General features: G+C 49.4%; 2 protein-coding genes across 4 annotated transcripts; one reads left to right on the top strand and one right to left on the bottom strand.

The window, feature by feature from the left end:
- Window positions 1-903: 903 nt before the first annotated feature.
- Alg12 (ALG12 alpha-1,6-mannosyltransferase) lies at window positions 904-15,534 on the bottom strand. Of its 3 annotated transcripts, XM_021225446.2 has the most exons (12): window positions 15,356-15,534; window positions 14,741-14,954; window positions 14,568-14,642; window positions 12,433-12,800; window positions 12,223-12,355; window positions 9,341-9,514; window positions 8,424-8,618; window positions 6,200-6,303; window positions 5,415-5,638; window positions 1,930-2,099; window positions 1,770-1,845; window positions 904-1,613 (listed from the first exon to the last, which is right to left on the bottom strand). In XM_021225446.2, the coding sequence occupies exons 4-12, from the start codon at window positions 12,775-12,777 to the stop codon at window positions 1,385-1,387; spliced, it is 1,650 nt and encodes a 549-aa protein (XP_021081105.1). In that variant the 5' UTR covers window positions 12,778-12,800; window positions 14,568-14,642; window positions 14,741-14,954; window positions 15,356-15,534; the 3' UTR covers window positions 904-1,384. The 3 variants fall into 3 exon arrangements, with proteins under 3 accessions (XP_021081105.1, XP_012966804.2, XP_040609944.1); XM_013111350.3 differs by lacking the exon at window positions 14,741-14,954; XM_040754010.1 differs by lacking the exons at window positions 8,424-8,618; window positions 14,741-14,954.
- A 229-nt stretch (window positions 15,535-15,763) lies between these two features.
- Creld2 (cysteine rich with EGF like domains 2) lies at window positions 15,764-22,572 on the top strand. Its single transcript, XM_005067073.4, has 10 exons — window positions 15,764-15,985; window positions 16,077-16,159; window positions 16,739-16,849; window positions 17,366-17,457; window positions 18,223-18,399; window positions 19,262-19,357; window positions 19,825-19,908; window positions 20,641-20,736; window positions 21,174-21,314; window positions 22,273-22,572. Exons 1-10 carry the CDS (start codon window positions 15,860-15,862, stop codon window positions 22,320-22,322), a joined length of 1,056 nt encoding a protein of 351 aa, XP_005067130.1. The 5' UTR covers window positions 15,764-15,859; the 3' UTR covers window positions 22,323-22,572.
- The last annotated feature ends 648 nt before the right edge of the window (window positions 22,573-23,220 follow it).

Genomic DNA, 23,220 nt, shown 5'->3' with positions numbered 1-23,220 from the left:
GAAAAATAAATGGCTGAGAGGGTGTTCAGAATGTTGGCTGGGGTCAGGGAGGTGACCTGAAGTCTGAAGCCTGCTGTTTCACCACCACACAATACTGCTCCAGGAAGGATCTGTGTTGTGTGCTATGGCTGTGCACAGAGAAGTCTGCATCTGTAAGCTCAGACAAAAGGCTATATACTTCAAACCACCTGCTCTCAACGACCTACAAACGACTGGGGGATAGCTCAGTCGGTAAACTGCTTGTCTTGCAAACTTGGTGACCAGAGTTCAACCCACAGAACTACTTGGGAAAAACAAAAAGCCCAGGCAAGCATGTGGTACATGCTTGTAATTCCAGTTCTCGGGAAGGGAAAACATGTGGGTCCCTGGGGCTCACTTGCCAGAAAACAGAAAAATGGTGAAGAACAAAACCCAAGATTGTCCTCTAGCCTCAACACACGTGCACCTGCATACATCTGCACACAATGCACACACACACACTCGGGCACAAGTCTTTTTGTTTTCTCTGTGTAGCTTTGGAGCCCGTCCTGGAACTAGCTCTTATAGATCAGGCTGGTCTCAAACTCACAGAGATCCACTGTCTCTGCCTCCTGAGTGCTGGGATTACTGGCAGGCGCCATCACCAGCTGGCAGACACAAGTCTTTGTGGCTGTATACTATCCTGTGCAGATATGCGCTATGCAGGCTGTCTATGTGTAAAATCTGCACGTGCATACACATGAGCATGTGTCGTGTGTGCCTGCATATTGGGTGCACGATGTGCATACGTCATCTGTTATCCATATGACTGGCACTGTCACACTTCATGAATGAATGTTCAGTATAGTGTGACAGAGCCAGTGACCCCTACTGTGAAACCAGGGCAGAGGCTGTCTCCAGAAATAACCACTTAACAAGGCAATATTAGAAAACATAATTTTTATTTCTGATCTTTTATAAACATATTTATGTCCTAAGACTCAACAGCTGCAATAATGGGGGGGGTACCCTGTGCTGAAGCTCCGGGTTTATACTGATGTCTCCTGAGGCCATGGGCAACAAGTGTGGTTCAGGGACAGGAAATACACACTGAGGGTCACTACAGAGTGCGGGTGGCAGAGTGTTCTAGCCTGGCTCACTGTCCCCTCTTGGTTATAAATGGCTCCCAGTCTGAATGGGAGCGACCTAACCATGGTAGACAGGTCTGAGCAGGCCACTATCACACCTGGTCCTGTGCTCCATATTCTCTGAGCCCTGTGTCCTAGGTGTGGCTATCTCACACCTGCTAGAGGACAACACCAGGGGCATGCTGGAAGTCCTTGGTTGCTTGCTTTGTTTTCTTGAACTCTTTTCACTGTGTTAGAAGGGTGACCACACTTGATGCTCCTGGTGAACTCTCATCCTCTCAGGCCAGCCTAAGCCGCTCCAGAAGCACCAGTTTTGTCTGCAGGTTGACATCAAAGGGTGGCAGTTTGGTCAGAGTCACACTCACACCTGTAGTGCCCTCAATACTGGCCAGAACGCGATGTGTGTCCCTGTAGAGGGCCAGGTGCCCGGGTGCTGCCTCCATGAGGATGTGTGTGTAGTCCAGCATGCCCTCCGCTCCAGGCTGGACATCTTCCTTCTTGTCATACCTGGGAGAAAAAAAGCCATCTGTCTCTACTGCACTCATCTTTACCTATGTCTCACACCACCCCTCCATAGCACCTAGGTGCCACTGAAGTGATTTTTTATAGGTGGCCTCTGTGGGAAGCAACTCCACCTGTAGCTAAAATATTTCAGAAACAAACCTCCAGCCATCGTTGACTTGTAGAAACCGTGACACACCTGTCTGGGCAGCAGCTACATCAATGTGCAGAAGGACATCTAGGAAAACCAAATCTCAGTTAGAAGCCAACATGGTACCTCACTCAGGGCCAGCCTGGTCCCCAGGGGGTACCCTGTACCAACCTGTCTGGGGTGGCACCAGCTCATGTAGCCGCTGCATTGCAACACCACCAGGGTAGTTGAAATGGGACACATAGAGGGATGTGGCTGTATATGCCACATTTACCATGATGTGCCCTATCACGAGCAGAGTTCCCATCTTGTACAGCCAAGACTTTTTATAGTTATTCAGGCTGCAAAAAGAAAGACACCCAATGAAAAGCATATGGTATCAAGAGCGCCAACATATCCAATCACATCTAGGAAGAGTGGTCCTAGAATACCAGCCCACTCCAACTTCATCAAGTCATCACAGGCAGGGGAGTTAATCAAGGTTATAGCTGAGTAATTAGTCAAAGAATAAAATAAAAGGCTTTGAAACTGCTCTTAATAAAAAGCACCAATTCCTCCTAGCCGGGCGTTGGTGGTGCACACCTTAATCCCAGCACTTGGGAGGCAGAGGCAGGCGGATCTCTGTGAGTTCGAGGCCAGCCTGGTCTACAAGAGCTGGTTCCAGGACAGCCTCCAAAGCCACAGAGAAACCCTGTCTCGAAAAACCAAAAAAAAAAAAAAAAAAAGCACCAATTCCTCGCCTGGAACCACATGGTAACTTAAAGCAGACAAAAGCCTGGAGTTTCTGGGCTCTATCTGCATGCCTCCATTGTCTTAAGACTCTGGGTCCTTCACCTGCTTAATTCCCAACTTATGTCAAATCCTCAAGGAGTCTTGCCTACAAGCTGATGACAGCTAATCTACTTCATGTTCCTTCAAGGTTGAAGGCACAAAGTAACTAAGCTATCTTACTGTCAGCTTTGACAACATCCTGCTCCAAACCCACAGAAAGCACCTTAAGTCTCCAGTTGCCCTAAACCCCACCGACAGAGCACCTCATGATGAGCTCACCCCCCTAGCAGGAATACTCATCTCAGGGTAACTGGATGGTCTTCTCACCACCTTGCAAAATCACAACTGAGATAACGATCAACCAGCCAACACTGACCAAGACTACTTAATTATGTACTCCTCTTGCCCCTACCTAATTCTGTTTAAACCTAAGGCTCATGTCAGTGCTCCCTTGTCTGTTCTTTTTAATGTGCTTATTCATCTCTTTTATTGTCATATGGGGATAGACAGACTATTGGGACTCCTGAGCTGAGGTTAAACTTGCCCTAAACAACTCAAGTCACCAAAGTGACTAAGATATCTTCTGAAGAACTCTGTGGTTGTGCACAGTGGCACAGGCCTGGAGTCCCAGCACTGGGAAGGCTGAAGAATAATGATGGCAAATCTGAAGCCAGCCTGGGTTACATAGCAAGACTGTCTCAAAACAAACAAAAAGGACGGTGAGATAACTCAGTGGGTAAAGGCACTTGTCATGTAAGCTTGATAATCCGCAAACCCACATAAAGGTATAAAGAGAACTGGCTCCACAAATTGGTCCTCTGACCTCCACAATCACGCCATAGCATGTGCACTGGCCATAATGCACACACATGTTAATAAGAAAATACAACTCCAAATTTCCATTCAGCATGCCAATTCAATTTTATACTAGATTTTTTGAAAGGCTCCCCAGTTACTGTTTAGGGCAGAAGTCCAGCTCACTACTTGCTCCTGTGGTGTATAAACAAACTGCACAAAGTAAATCAAGGCTTCAAAAGGCAGCCTGAGGACCGGGAGGCAGACTTCAACAAGGTGCATGCTTATAATCTCCAGGCCAAAAGAGCCCAACCCTGTACCAGTTCCAGAGACTGGTCACCCTCCGTTCCCCTTCCCTTCCCAAGACTGGCTCTGGCTGGAGGGAGGGGTTGGCGTTTCTATGGGAGCAGGAGTGTGGTATCTGTGCACCGCTGTGTGCGAATGCACACACTGAGGTGTGCACGGGCAGAAGTCAGGGGAGAAAATCAGGTGTCCTCTACCATTCTCCTCTTACTCCTTTGTGATCGCACCTCCCACTGCACATGGAATCTGCCAGCTTTTCCATTGTGCTGAGTCACAGCAATCCTCCTGTCTCTGTACCCCATCACGGCTACCACAGTGGCTGGTGTCACAGGTTAACATGTGGCAACACCTTGCTTTTTACATAGGTGCTGGGGACCCAAATGCAGATCCTCACGCTTAGGTAGCAAGCATTCTTACAGTCCATCTCCCTTCCTTGGCTTCCTAAACGGTGGGATTACTATCACACCCAGCTCCAAGAGGTCCTTATCTTTGGTCTTCTCAGTCAGTCTGCTACTGCACTGATCTAGAGTCTTTTACATTTATTTACTTATTTATAAAGGGTCTCATGGAGTCCAGGCCCTGTCTTGAACCTCGACTTCCTGAACAGTTACAGGCCTACACAACTGCACCTAATTTATGTGGTGCTGAGGTAGAAACAAGAGCATTGAGCATGCTGGGCAGGTACTCTACAAACTGAGCTTCATCCCAGCCTGATCTTCATTTTGGAGAGCGGCTCATACTATAGCTCTGGATGCTCTGAAACTCCTTGGGATGGCTCAGGTTGGTGTTCCCAAGTACTGGGATTTTAGGTGTGAGCCATTACACCGGCTCCATCTAGATAGCTGTAGGCAATGGATGCTATCCCCGCCTCCCCTGAGGTTTTGCCTTTAAGACCCAATGGGTCTGTAAGATCATAGCACACTTCATCTTGAACCCTGGTTTCTAAGCTGCAGCTTAGGTCTCCCCCAAGTAAACTCTGGGTTGTCTTCTGTCTTGTCTTAGTTGATGGGACATGGGCCTGCCTTCGTTTTTCACTGTCAGTCATCTGACGATGACTTCAAACAACAATGGCAGTTAGCAGCTGACACAGAGATCATGTGGCCCATAGAGAGAACATTTGCTCTCTGGCCCTTTAAGAAGCAGTCTACTAACCAATTTTTTAAACTATTGGCCTCAAACACAGTTTTGTTTGTTTGTTTGTTTTGTTTTGTTTTGTTTGAGGCAGGGTTTCTCTGTGGCCTTGGAGCCTGTCCTGGAACTAGCTCTTGTAGACCAGGCTGGTCTCAAACTCACAGAGATCCGTCTGCCTCTGCCTCCCGAGTGCTGGTATTAAAGGCATGCGCCACCACCGCCCAGCTTCAAACACATATTTTTCTCAGCACAATTGCACCCACTTTATCCCAAATAAGGGACCTGAATAAACTATGACAGGGTTTCTAAAAAGTGGTGCATTGTCTGTAACTCCAGCTGCTTGAAAGGCCAAGACATCACAAGTTACAGGCCATCTAAGGCTACACACATTAAAAAAAAAAGTCGGTCAGAGGTGGTGCACATCCTTAGTCCCAGCACTCGGGAGGCAGATGCAGGCAGATCTCTGTGAGTTTGAGGCTAGTCTGGTCTACAGAGAGTTTCAGGACAGCCAGGACTGTTCTATAGAGAAACCTTGTCTCAGAAAACAAAAAACCAAATCAAACCAAAAAATCTATCAGCTGGGTAACTCACAGCATCCCATGAAAATACAGTAAAAGTGAGAAACTAGACAAGTATCTGGAGGATGAAACCCTCACATGTAGGCACAGCCTCTGGCAGCCATGATGTTGAGTGCAGGGAAGGTATAGATGATGAACCGCAACTCCTTATGCGGGAGGAGTGAGTACAACGCCACGAATCCCAGGCTTGGCAGGGCCAGTGCATGGGTCCTCCTGTCCACTGCACCCAGGGGTAAGAAGAGAAGGCTGCAGCCCAGGCCCCGGGGCAGGGCAGAATAGAAATACCACAGGAGCGGGGAGGTCTTGAGGTCAGGTTAAGGAGGCATGGATACTGTCAGAGACTGTGTCTGTCCACTCAATGGAACTAGGATGGCAATAGCATCAAGGCTGAGTGGCCCAAAGACAGTCATGCCAAAAGGCACAGCAGAGACCTGCTCAGGAGTTATGGGGATGAACGATCTTGGGCACAGAATACCCAGCTAGATAACTATGAGAAAAAATACCCTTATTCTTAACAGTATTAACAGACAAGGATAGCAAGCCGTCAAGTCATAGCTATGCTGTCCTTTCTAACCATGAGTCCATCTGAAGTACTGGGTGATACAATGTTTTTAAAAGTGGATCACTCTGTGAACCATGGCGATGCTCCCTAAGACTAGGCGATGCTTAGGGACAATGGATGGGTAGAAGGCAGCACAGGCCTCAGTGCCACTCGGGGCCAGTGAGTCCCGGGTGTGAACAACAGAAGCTCCTCAGACAGCCCCCTTGCCTGTGCCGACCAGTTGCCTGTGGGAGACAGGAGCTAGAGGCCAGGGTCATGGAGCTGACCAGCCTGTGCACCTACTCTAATACTGAAAGGATACGCCCCAGTTGGAACTTTTGTTCAGGACAGTGTTGTACCAAAGCACCTCTCCTTCTGGCCATACAAGGTATCTCCAGAAATAGGAGTCCACAGCAACCGTCAGTCCTAATAACAGAACAAAAGTGTCCTCAGTAAGGAACATGGCCAACTATAAAATTCACGCCTCAACCCACATATGTACTATGCTTAACTGCCCCCACAAAGTGGTTGCATGGCCACAGAAACCACCACAAGAGGAGCTGGTGGTGTGTGACACCATTTCCCATTAAGCATTATCCCTAGCAAGGACACACTGCCCTCCTCCTGCCTGGCCAAGCAACTTGAAGGCAGTAGGTGGATGTAGGCTTCCAGGTAGAAGCCATCACTAGAGACAGAACTGGGATGTTCTCCTGCTACCAACATTCAGATAATCTTATTTCCATCTTTAAAAAAAAAAAATTGGGACTGGAGAGATGACTCAGTAGTTAAGAGTGCATACTGTTCTTTTAGAGGACCCAAGTTCAGTTCCCAGAACTCACAAAGAGAGGCTAACAATTGCCTCTTACTCCAGTTCTAGGAAACACAGATGTCTTCTGGATTCTATGGGTGCCTACAATCACACACACACACACACACACACACACACACACACACACACACACACACACACACACTGCCATGCAGGGATATATGTGTATATACATAAATAAAATAAAGATTAAAAAAGCCTTTTAGGGGCCGGTGGGTAAGGAACTTGCTGCCAAACCTGATGATCTGAGTTCAATCCCTGGGGCCTACATGGTGGAAGGAGAGGAATGATTCCCACAAGTTGTGCTCTGACCTCCAAATACACATTGTGGTATGTACAGGCTCATGTATGACCATACACATGCATACAAGCAGACACACATACACACACACTAAAAGAGTTGTGTAATAAACAAAAAATCTCAACAGCTTAATAAAGAGCTGCCCCCGAAAGCATGAAGGCCTGAGTTCCAACCCAGATTCCACACAAAAAGGTAGGAATGGGTCGGGTGTGCTGGTGCATGCCTTTAATCCTAGGACTCAGGAGGCAGAGGCAGGTGCATCTCTATGAGTTCAAGGCCAACCCTGTCTACAGACTGAATTCAGGACAGCCAGGGCTATGTAGAGAGACCCTGTCTCATCATATATATATGTAGCTAGATATGAAGCTGGAGAGATGTCTTACCACACCCACATGGTGGCTAACAACTGTCCATAACTCCAGTTCTTGAGGGTCTAACGCTCTCTATGGCTTCCATAGGTACCAGGAACACATGCAGTTCACATACATGTAAAGTACCCATACAAAGACTGGGCGTTGGTGGTGCATGCCTTTAATCCCAGCACTCAGGAGGCAGCAGCAGGCAGATCTCTGTGAGTTTAAGGCCAGTCTGGTCTACAGAGCGAGTTCCAGGAAACCCTGTCTTGAAAAACAAAACAAAACAAACAAAAACAAAAAAGTACCCATACACATAAAATAGAAATAAATATTTCTCAAACTAGAGGGAAAAAAAAAAACAAACAACCGAAAACCAAGGTGGCTAACTCAGTGAGGAATGACACTGAGGCTGACTTCTAGATGCTACACACACACACACACACACACACACACACACACACACACACACACACACACACACACACACACACACACACACACACACACACACACACACAAACACACACACACACACACATACACACACACACACACAAAGTTTCAAACTCTCACACTTGTAATTTTAGCACTATGAAGGCTAATACAGGAGGAGCTTGAATCTGAGGCTAGCCTGGACTACACCGTGAGTGTGGTGGTTTGAAAGAGAATGGCCCCCATGGGCTAATAAATTTGCATATTTGCTTCCTAGTTGGTGAAAGTTTAATATGACTACATGTGGCCTTATTGGAGGTGTGTCACTAGAGCTGGGCTTTGAGATTTCAAACGAGCCCACCCCCAGGCTCAGCTTCAATCTCTATGCTTATGGCTGCTGCCTGCAGACCACTAAGGCTGCCTGCTGCCATGCTTCCCATCATGGACTAACCCTCTGAAACTGTAAGCAAGCCCCCAATTAAATGTTTTCTTTTATAAGCGGTCTTGATCGTGGTGTCTCTTCACAGCAACAGAACGGTAACCAAGACATAGGACAATAGGACTCTGTCTCAAAATACCAAAAGCCAGAACTGAAATACACACAGACAAACCCGAGATGCTGACTTGCCTAGACAGAGAATCCCTGCTGGGATGGCATGCTGGAACAATCTGGCTACAGACAATCTTCTTTGGTACAAGGTCAGCAGCAGCATAAGGCCCAGCAGCATGCACAGCTCAGCTCTGAAGCCAATAATGGCAAAGGCCGAGAGCCAGACAAAGAGGGCCCACCTATGCTGCAACCAGGCTGTGAGGGCTGGTAGGACTGCAAAACACAAAACACACAATAAGGGGACTCACTTTCTTCTTTTTTCAGACAAGGGTTCTTTGTGTAACAATCTTAGCTGCCTGGGATTTGCTCTGTAGACCAGGCTGGCCTCAAACTCAGAGAGACCCCCTGTCTCTGTCTCCAGAGTGCTGGGATTAAAGACGTGCGCCACCTCCACTTGGCTCACTTTCTTATTATAAAAGACACAACACACAAATCACTCTGTGGGGGCTGGAGCAATGGCTCCGCCATTAAAAGACAGGCTGCTCTTGCAGAGGACCAGGCTCCATTCCCAGCACCCACATGGGAGCTCACACCTGTCTGTACATCCAGCTCCAGAGGACCTGACTCCCTTTCCTGGTTCTGTAGGCACTTAAATACACACAGCAGAATGCTCATATATACAAAATAAAAACACATCTTGAAGAAAGATTACTCTAGAAGCTGTGACTGCTGAGTACTGCAGAGTTTAAGGTAGGAGGATCTAGCATTTAAGGCCAGACTGGACTACGTCCCAAAACATATACAAACTCCACAGAAGCCTACTTGACACACAGGTACTCCACGGTAGTGTTTTCTACAAAGTACCAGTCATGAATATAGAGCATCCTGCTTCCTTAGCAAGAGACCCTGAGCAGTTTGTGAGGAGCTGATGGGTGGGGGCAGTACGATGGGCAGCTGAAGTGAGGGGCCAGAAGGCACATTCTGAAGCTACATACCCACAGCCAGGGCCAACACATTGGGGAGTGTTCTTGTACAGTAGAACATGAGGTGAAACTGTGTGGCTGATATCCAGCAGAACATGGCAGCCACTGTGGTCCCAAACTGTCGTCTCACTTCTTTTTGTAATGTCCAGAGTCCGAAAATCACACCAAGCCCAAGGACTCCTCTGACTAAATAAGAAGAGCAACAAAATCATGTTGAGTGACCCAAGAACAGACACAGATGATGAAGTAGGGGCTCTTGGAGTGTCACTTGCAGTGCTAGTCACTGACAATATACAGGGCACTACCTGGGAGTACACATTTGCTACCAGGAGTGGCCAGGAGAGACCTGGGGCCTGTGTTTGCACTGAGATCTACACCATCAAAGCTTCTTCCTTCCTTTCAGCCCCACAAGCTTGGCTGAGTGTTTGCCTGATGCCGGGCACAGCTAGAGAAGAGTGTTGGAAGGGCAGGGTAACCAGAGACCTCTAGACTGGGGGGAAGTGGAGGACAGGGCTGATGAAGGCTCAACTCAAACTCAACCCTGTGAAGCATCCAGATCACGCTATGGTGGGAGCACCAGCTGCAGAGGCAGGAAGATGAATGGGAACTCTTTTGAAGACAGGTAAGGCAGGCACCCCTGGACAGGGCCAGTCCACATATCCTCAGAGTAGACAAGCCTTATTAGCCACTGGCCAGTGGGTGCCAAAGTCTAAAGTGATGGCACAAGAAGCTGACAGCCAAGGAAGCACCCAGCACGGGGCTTCCATCTTCCTGCGTACTACTGGATACTAGATTTAAAGCATAGATGTCTCACCTCAGGACCTGTGTCCCTAAGGGTCTGGGTCCAGTTGCTATACTGATGCTACCAAGAAGCCTGTCTGGTATTCCTGTTTACAATGCCCAGGCAAAGCTCTTTTACTTCCTTCAAGTTCCCACCTGTTCAATCTGTCACCTGAATTCTAGGGCTCCTCCTGGTTTCCCATCTTCCCAAACTCCTGAGTCCTCTCCATTCTAGGATGGCTATCCTAACCCTTGAGGGAATCATTTGGGCCTCTTGCAAGAGTTGGCATAATCAGAAACCCCATGCTTACAGTAACCGAGAACAAAATGTCACTGTGCATAGACAACCGGTGTACCCAGCTCCCCAAAACAAAACCACCACAGACTTCCTTCAGGGTCTGAGGCTTGGCTTCTTGATCCCACCTACATGGGGATTGCAGCCTGCAAGCTGCCCTGGGCACTGGCAGGGTTCCCCACCCTAACCAGCTTTTCTGAGAAGTAGGCTGAGTTTTCATCAGGAACTCAGCTTTTAAGATTTACATGGGGGCTGGAGAGTTGGCTCGGGGGTTAGGGGCGGTATCTGTTCTTCTAGAGAACCTGGGCTCGATTCCTAGCACCCACATGGCAGCTGTCTCTAACTCCAGTTTCAGGGGACCTTCACACAGACAGGCAAAAACATGAATATACATTAAAAAAAAAAAAGCTTCTCACATAGGCTAGACAAACTGAAATCTGACTATGGCCAGATTTAGACAGTAAAATGTTCTGAATTGGAAAAGTGTGATTGTTGGCTTAAAAAGATATCAGGTTATGGAAAGATGTGGACAGAATGTTCTTAATCTAATATTTAAAAAAAAAGTATGGGGTTGGGGATTTAGTCCAGTACAGAGCACTTGCCAAGGAGCACAAAGGCCCTGAGTTCAGTCCTCAGCTCAGGAGTGAGTGGTGGGTGGTTGGGTATGAGAGATGGCTTGGTGTGGTGTCCCACGCCTTTAATCCCAGCAGGAGCATGCAGGAGGCAGAGGCAGGCAGGTCTTTTTGAGTTCAAAGTCAGCCTGGTCTACATAGTGTACTCCAGGACAGCCAAAGCTACATAGTGAGACCATGTCTTAAAAAAACCAAACCAAACCAAACCACATGAGATGGGGGGTGCTGGAGGGATGGCCCAGCAGTTAAAGGCACTTACAGAGCAGCTACAGAGGACCTGAGTTCAGCTCCCACTACCCACATAGTGGCTCACAGTCATCTGTAACTCCAGTGCCAGGGGATCCGCTCCCTTCTTCTGACTACCATGGGCACGAGACGTATACATGGAGTACATACATTATGTGTAGCAAAACACTCATGTACATTAAGAAAAAGAAGTATGGGTCCCATATAAAAGCGGGGTGAGCTCTGATCACCAGAGAGGCAGTATGTCTGTCCCAATGGAGGACTCACTTTAAAACAGAGAAGTCAGGTGTGGTGGCACACATCTGTCAAACCAGCTCTCAGAGGATGGATGAGGCAGGAGGACTGTGAGTTCTAGGGCATCCTGGGCTATACGGTGAGACCCTAGCTTCAAACAAACAAACAAATAAATAAAAAGAGGAGCCACAGGGTTCTTAATACCCCAAAACAAGTACCTGAAGGAACAAATAAGTTAAGTGCTCTAGAATGATCACTATTTGATATTTGATATATCTGTGCTAAAATACTGTATTGTGTCCTACTAGTAAGAATATTCAGTACTCATGTGGGCACAGAGAGGGCCCCAGGGCTCTGTATGAAGATCAGCGTGATGACCTCAGACCTCGAGGGCTGTCTAGCACATTCCCTGGGGAGTACACAAACTCTGCAACAGCTAAGGCTCTCTGAGTTACTATTGAGGCCCTACAGCTGAAACAGGGGCAGTGGGAGTTGTCACCAACTTCTTCACTAGCCCTGCTTCTAAAGGAATGGCATGAGGACTTCAGTGGAGTCTAAGGTAAGTCCAAGGTATAGCTCCTGCTTGCTTGTCAAGTTTGGTGGCAAGGCTACAGTGAGTCCTGCCAACAGCCCCTACTCCACCCCCCAACACTCCCGCCTGTGATCACGTGATACTGTCACAGTTCTTGCCCATGTGATGTCCTTACCTGTCAGCTGAGAATAAAACTTGGACATTTCCAACAGCGAAAGCACATAAACCACAGGACTGGAGAACACTGCAATCAACAGAGGCCCAAGGAACGTCCTGGGAACAACGCCAGGAAACTCATGGTGGTCATACTACAAGAAGGAAAGGGTGGTCAGCACAGAGGCTGGGGAAGTATGGCAAGCTCTCAGCTCCCAAGCTGCAGCCTCACCTTGTCTATATCCAGCTGGTGGTACAGCAGGTCATGTGTAGCCTGTAGGTTGAAGCTCTCTTCTACCTTGGTATAGGGACAGGCAATAAGGTGGATGGCAGCTACAGTGACCAACAGCCCCAGAAACAGCAGAGGCTGCCTGCCTGGTGATTTCTTCTTTTTCTTTTTCTTTTGATTTTTCGAGACAGGGTTTCTCTGTGTAGCCTTGGCTGTCTTGGAACTCACTCCGTAGACCAGGCTGCCCTCAAACTCACAGAGATCTGCCTGCCTCTGCCTCCCAAGTGCTGGGATCAAAGGTGTGTGCCAAAATCCGCCCAACTTGCCTGGTGATTTCTTGCCAGCCATGTGGTGCTTTAAACTTCATGTACCTTCACAGGAACAAAGACAAGGAATACCCAACATTAGCACAGCTGCCCTACACATTCAGAGAAAACAGAACACAGCTCCCAAATCTCAGAACTCTCCTTGAGGTCACACTGGTAAGATGTGGGGGGAGATGGCCATTCTTTGTCAGCTTGACTACATCTGGAATTAACTAAAGCCCAGGCAGCTGGGCACCCCTGTGAGGGAGTTTTGAGTAAGCCTTTTGAGGCAGGAAGCCCCACTTTTAGTCTGGGCCAGCCTGCTGCCGGCAGCCTACATAAAGAACATGGAAGGCTTGTTCCTGTCGCCTCCTTGCTCTTTCTCACCCTCGAAGGCAAGTCCATTCCTTCATTGGTAATAGAGCCTACTTCTTCAGGATTTCAGTGTGTACTCAAGACCATCCGAAACATCCAGCCTCGTGGACTGAGCAACTGCTGGATTCTTGGAACTCACACTGATAGACAACCATTGTTGGACTAGGCAGACAGCCTGTAAACCATTCTAATATATACACACACATGTACATATATATACACACACATATATTTCATTCTATCAATCCTATTCATCTAGAGAATCCTGACCAACACACCTTTTAAATTTTCTGAAAACTACTTTTTATGTGTATGGGAGTTTTGCCTACATGCATGCCTAGGCATCTGATCCCCTGGAACTGGAGTTACAGATAGTTGTGAGGTGCTATGTAGGTGCTAGGAATTGAATCTGGCCCTCTGAAAGAACAGTCAGCACTCTTAACCAGAGTCATCTCTCCAGCCCCAACCCTTTGAAATACAAGAATTCCCATAATTCCTATTGTCTTAGTTAGGGTTTATATTGACGTGATAAACACCGTGACCAAGAGCAGCTCGGGAAGAAAAGGACTTATTCCATCTGACAGCTTACAGTCCACCGGCCAAGGCAATCAAAGGCAGGGACCTGGAGGCAGGAGCGGATACAGAGGCCATGGAGGAGTGCTGCGTACTGGCTTGTTCCTCATGGCTTGCTCAGCCTGCTTTCTTACAGCACTCAGACCACCAGTCCAGGGATGGCGCGGCCCACAGTGAGCTGGGCCCTCCCACATCATCAACCAAGAAAATGTCCCAAAGGCATTCATTAACTCTGCCTGAAGGCGTATCATGAGGACTTTAGTGGAGGGTAAATAAAGCCTGGCTTGCATTTCCTTGTCTCAAGTTTGGCTGCAAGGCTACAGCTGAGCCTGGCCAACATCCCGACACCGCCTGACTATGGCCACCTGTGTTAGACACAATAAAATGCACTAGACTGGGAAAGTGTGATTGTTGAGTAAGAGAAAAATGTCAGGCTATGGAACAATGTGTACATTATGTTCTCAACCTAGCACAAAAACAGACAGGGGCATGGTGATGCACACCTGTAAACCCCAGCACTTGGGAGGCTGAGACAGGAGGAACAGAGTTCAAAGCCAACCTGGGCAACTTGGTAAGTGCACAAAGTCCTGGTTCAATCCCCCCAAACCACATAAAACCCTGGTGTGTTGTTAGATGTGTGTATCCCAGGCACCTAGGAGGTAGAGGCAAGGGGATGAGAAGGTCTAGGTTGTCCTTGGTTATACAGAGTTCCAGGTCAGCCTTAACTATGTGAGACCCTGTCTCAAAAAAGGGGGGGAGACCCACACCATTGAGGCAGCAGCAGGGTGGTAGAAGCTGCCTGCGGGAGTTTGTCTTAGCTGTCCTAACCATCTGTCCCTCATACCTTTGAAGGAAATCCAAGCTTTAGGGTGAGATTATCCTTACCTGATCCTCCTCCCTCCCAGACAGGGCACTTCCTCACAGCCAGGAAGGGATGCTTTCTGTGACGACCAACAGCAGCTATTTTCAGAGACAAAGGAACGTCTTTTGAGTCGGAATGCTCCACCAGGAGCAAAAAACAACGTTAAGATATTCACCAGTACAAAAAAACCACCTACCACGGGAATGGGGGGAGCTGCTGGGCAGACAGACGGCTAATCGCCTTCCAGCAGCCAAGTTCAAAAAGGCCATATTGTTAGCAAATGTGACTTGGAGAAGGAGGGCACCTCAGATTAGGTAGTACCCTTCAAAGATCCTGTTGTCCCTGCCAATTGGGATTCCAAGGCTTCCACGGAAATTGTCGGAATCATTCGTTCAAATTGTGGCTTTAAGCTGGAAACATAAATGATCTGGTGCAAATGAGGCCTACTTCTCAACCAAAGACCAGATGAAACCGTATTACTTGTACGAACAGGTGTTCTCTAAAATCCAGATAATGCATATTTATTACTTCGCACTCAAGCCATTTAAAATTCGTTAAGTCACTGTGTGCCCACTGCCTGAGGTTCCCCTGCGGAAACGTCCACTACTGCACCCCCAAACACACGGAGCCGGCCCCCTAGAGCAGAGCTCAGTTTACAGGTGACAGGTCGGCCGCCAGGTGAGGAGGGTGGGAGACGGATGAAGGGTCCGGGCCTCAGCTGAGATATCCAGCCCCCAGCTGAGGAACTCCAAGGCCGTCGCGCGCGCTCAGGCAGCTCGGAAGAGCCCCAGCCTCGCCACTTCCCGAGTACCTCGATCCCCACGGCGAGCGCTGAACTCCAGCCCTCTCTCTCTCTCTCTCTCGTCCTGACCCCTCGGAGCTCAGCGACTGCCCTCAGTAGGAAGCGGGCGGCGGAAACACGGCCCAGAAGCGAAGTCTTTGCCCGAACTTAACATGGCCACATAGCCCAGACCGGCCACACAGGAGGGCGCTCCCCGCCCAAAGTAAAGATGGCCGTCGCAGGCCACGAGTAGAGGGCGGGGCACGAGGACCGCTTAAAAGCCCGCGGTCCCGCCCCGCTCTCGCGGGACGCTGACCCGGGGCCTTCTCATTGGTCACTGCTCGTGGCGAGCCTGCATTGGTCCACATCAGGCAGGGAGGATTCCTCCGGCCAATGGCAGGGCGCCTGCCGAAAGGTGGGCGGGGCCTTGGCGACGCAGTCAAGTAGCCGGGGGAACGGCCGGCGCGCTGGCCGGTGGGCGGAGGCCGAGACTACACAGCGCTTCTCTGCCGGTCGCCCGGCAGCCCGCCCGCCATGCACCTGCCGCCCGCTGCTGCAATCGGGCTGCTACTGCTGTTGCTGCCGCCTCCCGCGGCCGTGACCTCCCGGACGCCGACAATGTGCCAGAGATGCCGGGCGCTGGTGGACAAGTTCAACCAGGTGGGCGGGCGGCGGGCCCGGGGCTGCGGCGCAGGGCGGGGGCTAGCGGGGTTCACAGCGGACCACCGAGCCGGTGCCACCTCCTCCGCAGGGGATGGCCAACACGGCCAGGAAGAATTTCGGCGGCGGCAACACGGCGTGGGAGGAGAAGACTCTGTCCAAGTACGAATTCAGGTGGGTGCCCAAGATCTCGGGGTTGGTGCTGACCACAGGCACACGGAAGGGCCCTTAGATGGTGGACACCTGTCCTTGGTCATCCCTGCCTCTGCCCCCCCCCCTTCTCTCTGTGTCTTCCTCTCTCCCTCCCTCCCTCCCTCTCTCCCTTCTCTCTCTTCTCCTTGTCTCCCTCTCTCCCTCCCTCCCTCCCTCCCTTTCTCCCTCTCTCCCTCCCTCCCTCCCTCCCTTTCTCCCTCTCTCCCTTCTCCCTGTCTCTCCTCTCTCCCTCTCTCCCTTCTCCCTGTCTCTCCTCTCTCCCTCTCCCCTCCACTCCTTGAAAACTCAAATTGGGACCTCCAACCCTCCTAGTGACTTCTGCCTTCCCTGGCTAGTGGAATAAGCTCTCCTTCCCATGCTGTGGTGATGGAGGCACCTGCTATCCTTGGGTCTCCGGCACACCCCGGCTTAGCTTCCCCTTTGCTGACTAACCCTTCCCGTGGTTGTGGATGGTCCCCTCTGCACTAAAGTAGTCTCTAGGTGGGACATGTATAAAGTGAGCAGACGGGTGCTTTGGGGTGCTGACAAGTTGTGTTTCAGTGAGATTCGGCTTCTGGAGATCATGGAGGGCCTGTGTGACAGCAGTGACTTTGAATGCAACCAGCTCTTGGAACAGCAGGAGGAGCAGCTGGAGGCCTGGTGGCAGACATTGTGAGTGTCCAGGACCATGTCTTCTCATCGGTAGCTTTGCAGTCTCTTCCCAGGGGAGAAATTACAGAAGCCGTAGCATCCCTGTCCCATTTTACCCACTTAGAGCCTTTGTCTCTTACCAGAGCACGGCTCTTAGAGTCAGGAAGCTTGCAAAGAGGCCCTGTGCACACCTGACTCTTGTTTCCCATCACACAGCTTTTGGGGCTTATACAGTGCCTCCTACCCCAAGTCACCTGAGGTAGTTACTTCAACCTGATGATAAGAAGTGGGAAATTCCAGAGATAAGTCTCATTGCAGTGTATCATATTCTGTTTCGATATTGTCGCGGACCTCTTACTATGTCTAATTTACAAATTAAACTTCCCCACCAGTATGTTTGTAAAGGCCAATAGTATGTTTAGGGTTTGAAACTGTCCAAGGCTTCAGGCATCCCTTAGGAGTGTGTGTGCTCCATCACTGAGCCATGCTCCCAGATCAGCATTTCGTGGGTTTTAATGACTGTTTCTAAATCCTCAGGAAGAAGGAGTACCCTAACCTATTTGAGTGGTTCTGTGTACACACACTGAAAGCATGCTGTCTTCCAGGCACTTATGGGCCAGACTGTCAGGGTACGTTTCTCTTGGGACATCCCAAGTTTCCATCTTTCCTGTTCCTCCTCTGTGACTTCCTTGTGTTTAAAAGCACAGAGGGGATTCTGTGGAGTTGGGGACTCTGCCTCTTTCCTTAGATGAGTAGTTGTCCACCCCGACTCTGGTGCTGTAAACCTGAAACACAGGATCCTGCATCACTGCTAACTTTAGCAAAGTTCCCCTTTGCACTGTAGAGCTCAGAGCCTCTGGTCCTAATGCGATTTTTAGGGTAGGGATCACGGACTGAGGAGCTCATGTGTACTCCAGAGACCTATTGATGAGGAGTTGGGGGTGGTAGTTGTGCTTAGCTGGCCCTGGCCTTCTATGAAGTGAGCCTTGAGACCAGAGCCAGTCATGTAATCGATCTGGGTCAGGTGGCAGCAGTTTCAGTTTCAGGCATGCGCACAGGCTGAGATGCACACAGGCTGAGATGCACACAGGCTGAGATGCCTCTTGCTTGTCTCTCCCTGGCTGTGTGCTGAATCCATCAGATTTCTCTCCCCGGGTACATAATGTATTACAGTGTTAATCCTGCAGATTCTAGGTAGTCATTGTGTGTTTCTAGTCTTTTCCTTCGACTTTCAGGCCTGTTTCCTCAGCAGGAATGGTGCCAGGTTTAAATTGGGAAGGCTCCCAATGGTTGTGGTTGTGAGCATGTTGTGAGAGGTGCTATGATTCTCCCTGTGTGAGAACAACATGGCCACCCCTGGGACATGCTCCAAACAAAGGTTTATGTCTTCCAAGAATGCCAGGGTGGGTCTGAGAGGCCTTGCAGCGGAAATGGCCACTGCAACGGAGATGGCAGCAGACATGGTGACGGGTCCTGCCAGTGTCACGTAGGATACAAGGGGCCACTGTGTATCGACTGCATGGATGGCTACTTCAGCTTGTCGAGGAATGAGACCTACAGCTCCTGCACAGGTAAGCAGCAGCACCCAGAGTCTGTTCAGCTTGGTTGGTAGTGAGGCTGTGGTGAGCAATCCCTGCTGAAACTGCGTAGCTGGGAACAGAGTGCCTCTTGGCCCCCTAGCCCCGGGTGTCCAGAGCAGTGCAGGCGGCCTAGAGATGTGGCCTTTTTGAAGTATCTGTAAGCTACACCAAAAGGAAAAGCTTCCTGCCGCTTCTTGTAGGAGTGACATGGAGGTTGAGTGCATGTGTCAGGTTCTGTCGCGCCTATACCAAATGCATTTGGCCTTTTGAACGAGGACCTAGTAGTAGGCCATGTTCCATATGATCTCCTGGAATATTCTGATGAAAGGCTTACTCCCAGCCTGTGGCTGTCCGTGAAGGATGGACAAGTCCTTAGGTTTCCACCAGGTGTCCTTGGAGAGCCGGGGGCAAGGTATAGATGTGTCCACAGTCAATCAAACAACTTTCTGGGCCCGTAAGAGATGGCTACACAGGGGAATCAGGACCCTTGTTTTTAGCTGGTTGTTAGGGTTACCTGAGCAGATAAGTCCCATGACTGAGGTCAGCTCTGCCTGTCAGATCACTGAGCAGAGCAGAGTCCCTTGCCAGCCTCCTGGGGCCCCTGCAATTGCGGCCTGCACAGGGCAGCATCCTTGGTTGAATTAACACATTTCATGTTTCATCAGTCCATGAGAAATGCTGCCTATAGTGACATCTTGCCCCAAAGTAATGGCTGCTTATTTTCTTGTTTTCAGTTTTTGTTATTTTCCTGCTGAGCTTAAGTCCTCATTCCTAAAGTAGGCTTTCCTCTGTGTGGGAGAGGACAGGGCCCTGTTCACTGAAGGGCCCTCCTAATCCAGCCTTTGCTTTCCAGCTTGTGATGAGTCCTGCAAGACATGCTCAGGTCCGACCAACAAAGACTGTGTGGAGTGCGAAGTGGGCTGGACACGTGTAGAGGATGCCTGTGTCGGTGAGCAGGGTGGGAGGGGAAAGCTTCCTTACAGGGGAGACCCTCTGACTCCCACCTGATGATGCCTTTTGTCTGCTCCCCTCAGGGCTGTGGAAGGCCATTCTTATGGCCTACATGTGGTTTTCAGAAGGACTCAAATCTAGATTAAGCAGGAGTCTCCACCACAACTGGTAGCATCAAAATACTGGGCTGTGCCATGGCACTGACTTGTACAAGCCCCAGGTGCCCACTGCCTGCCCGCCTTCCTCTGTTAGACCTAGTTTTGGTTTCACCCCTCAGCAGCTGCCTGGCCTTAGGCAAATTCAGAACTCAGCCATAGGCTGGTTTCAAGCCATGAGACTCGGAGTGAAGAAAGAGAAGGTTTGAGCTTGTGTGGCAGGCAGCTCAGGAGCTCATTGCAGTCGTGTGCGTGGTGCCTCAGCCCTGCTGCCGTGGGCTCTGCTCACAGCCTTGTGGCTTTGTTCCAGATGTTGATGAGTGTGCAGCAGAGACCCCACCCTGCAGCGATGGACAGTACTGTGAGAATGTCAACGGCTCGTACACATGTGAAGGTGACTGGAGTGTTGGGACCTGTCATCCTCCATAGGGTTTCTCTGTCTTCCTTCAACATGTGAGGCTAGGATGGCCTCTGAACAGTCTGCTTCAGAAACTTGGAAGTGGTGACATTAACAGTAGACAGAAAACCACACACCTCTATCATTACGTGTTTGTACTCATAATAATCTTGGAGCATGCTGCTGTTCCAGGCTCTTTTCTTTGAAGGGAAAACTTTTCACACTTTTTTTTTTTTTTTGAGACAGGATCTCTCTATGTTGCCCTGGCTATCCTAGAGCTCACCATGTAGACCAGGCTAGCCTCAAGATCTTCTGCCTCTGCTTCCTAAGTGCTGGGATTAAAGTTGTATGCCACCATGCCCATGTTAGAAAACATTTCACACTCCTTTTTGCTTCCCAAATTTGCCAGTCAATGGTATGCGTATTTTAGGGTCTTAAGCAATTCACAGAGTAGCCCGGGTGAAGTTGCCACTCACCCAGTGTCCACAGCTCTAAGCTAGAAGCTGCAGTGTCCTCTCAGTGAAATGTGACACTAGGCCCATAGAGCCTGCAGTCTCTGCTTGGCTGTTCTTACTGACGTCTTGGTTAGGGAAACGAACTGTTACTGTGCTTGAGGTGGCTTTTTTTTTAAGTTCCTTCATGTCTCTAAGGTCTGTTTTATGATGTGGTACTCTTGCTCAGACTTACTTAAGTGGAAGTTGTCTGACATCTTTCCCTCCTTGTTTCTAGAGTGTGATTCTACCTGTGTGGGCTGCACAGGAAAAGGCCCCGCCAATTGTAAAGAGTGTATCTCTGGCTACAGCAAGCAGAATGGAGAGTGTGCAGGTCAGTGAGCTGTCTGCTAAAGAAGGGGAACTTTCTAGAAGGAACACATCACTTGCCCAGTCTCTGATAGATGCTGACTATGGGGTTTACCCCTGCACAGATACTGTTGCGGTACCGGTTGTAGCACATTTACCTGAGCACCTATATCATCATCAGCTCCCAGGGGACATGGCTGTCTTAGCTTGAGGTCAACTCCATTGTCTTGAACATTGCACAGGGTACTGGGCTTCCCACCCTTACTGCTGAGATGTCTCTGCTCTGCCAGTTGAGGCCTGGCCACTGAGACCCAGGAACCTCTCCTCTGAGCAACTCCCTAATTGCTACTTGTTTCTCTGATGGGCATTCATGGTCCCATTGTTTTCATTGGTGAATGACTTGTGAATGAGTGAGTTTGTGTGTGTAATCATTTCTTGAAATATGGAGTATTTTTATTACAGATATAGATGAATGCTCACTAGCAGAAAAGGTGTGTAAGAAGGAAAATGAGAACTGCTACAATACTCCAGGGAGCTTTGTCTGCGTGTGTCCAGATGGTTTTGAGGAGACAGAAGATGCTTGTGTACAGACAGCAGAAGGCGGTGAGTGGCAGAAAGCCAGGAGCAGTGTGGCCTGCCCTCCCCAGGGCTGGGAGTAGCCAGACACTTGAAAACTGCCAAATAAATGAACGCAGAATTGCTCTGCTCTGGTAACAACACAGAAGTCAGATAAAACCTCTGTGCTGTGCACACCAGGGTCATGGAGGAGGAGGAGGACTCTGCAGGTGTGTGAGGGAGGCCCGTACAGGGGAGAATTCAGTTAATGCCTTCAGATTGGGTTTCCAGATGGCTGTGGAGAAAGGGAAAACAGAATGTGCTGGTCCCACTGAAAGAGGAGGAAGAGCAGAATGCAACGGCCTCATTGAGGCACCAGCCCTTCCAGGATTCCCAACAGAGTGATCTTGGGTTCTGGAACCCTAGCCTAAGGTCAGGTCTGTGGCTGGCTCTGAGGCTGTAAAGTAGGGTCTGTTCAGTCCTTCCAGAACATTCCTAGTCCTTGCATGGTCTCCATGTGTCCAAGCTTTTCCTTTTCATAAGGATAACACCACTCACTTGACTGGTGCAAAATCCCTGTTTCTAAGCCAAGCCACATTGATAGGATAGGATAGGATGTTAGCGCCTCTCCTTGAGAAAGACAGTTCAGTCTGACAGACTCAGGAGTTATGGAAAGTAGGAGCAGGCAGTGTTTAGAGAAGTCAGTAGTGACAAGAGTTTCCCAAAGGCCAGGCTGAGCAGGGCAAACAGTTGTACATCCACACTTAGGATGAAAGAGGAACTTAGCAGCCATAGGACAGGATTGCCTGCTTCACTGCCTGGCCTCCACCTCATCTCTCACCCTCTGTGCTCCGCCTCTGGTTAAGGCTGTGAAGTGCCTGCCTGGGCACTGCGGTGGGTCTTGGGACATCAGCACCTATACATACAGCTCCCATCCTATCCAAATCCATCCTCAAGGCACCGCAGCACTGGGTATTCATTCAGTGACCTGTGTGTCTTCTGACAGAAGTGGCAGAGGAAAATCCCACACAGCCACCCTCCCATGAGGATTTGTGACGGGCATCCAGGTTCAGAAGCCGGACTCTCACCCTTTTAAGTTATTGAGAGGACATCGTATAGAAAATGTGGCCCATGGACATCAATCTCATTTTTCCAGGAGGCTTTGGAGGGAGAAGCTACCTGCTTTCAAACAGTTGATACTCACTTGGCCCTTTAAAAAGCTGCATTTCTTGGTGGTTCTTAAATAGACTTGTATATTTTGATACTGTTCTTTATAATAAAATTGATCATTGAAGGTCACCAGGAACAAAATGTGTTGGTTTGTTTCATTGAGAATGTAGACCTTCAACACTATTCAGTTTGCACCTGTCCTGCCGGAGCTGGGACATAAATGTCTTCCCCTGAGGATTCAGAGTCCACTGACCTTGGTGGGCACCTGGCAAGTTGTCCCCGAGCAAGTGCCCACTGTGGTAGAGGATAGGGGGTGTCCTGGCATGCCCTGTAGTCTGTCTGCCTCAGGCAAGCAAATTGTGTAACATGTAGCTTCAGAGGCTGCCAAATACATTTTTCTACAGACCTGGTTCCTGCTGTGGTGCTTCTGGGGAGTTGGGGCCCTTAGGAGTTGGGGCCCAGTGGAAGGTGAGCATGCCTTCGAGCAGGGAGGTGTTGGGATCCTGGCTTGCTCTTCCTTTCTTGACAATGAGGGAATTTTGTCCACCACTGATTTGCATGATATGCTGTTCATGACATCCCAAAGTAATGGGGCCAGATAAACATGCACTGGAAGCCTAAACTAAGCCAGCATAGCTTTTCCTTTATTGAAGTTGATTACCTCAGTAACAAAAAACTGCCTTGCTCTGGGACTCAGCCTATGAGCCTGCTGCAGCTGTGTTGGCAGCTGTACTCAAAGAGAAAGGCACCAACTTTGGTAGTAGAGCTGGACAGTTCATCTGGG

The sequence above is a fragment of the Mesocricetus auratus genome, unplaced genomic scaffold (assembly GCF_017639785.1).
Source record: "Mesocricetus auratus isolate SY011 unplaced genomic scaffold, BCM_Maur_2.0 Super-Scaffold_100010, whole genome shotgun sequence".
In the NCBI taxonomy this organism is placed as follows: Eukaryota; Metazoa; Chordata; class Mammalia; order Rodentia; family Cricetidae; genus Mesocricetus; species Mesocricetus auratus.
This window is presented reverse-complemented; position numbering and strand designations above follow the sequence as displayed.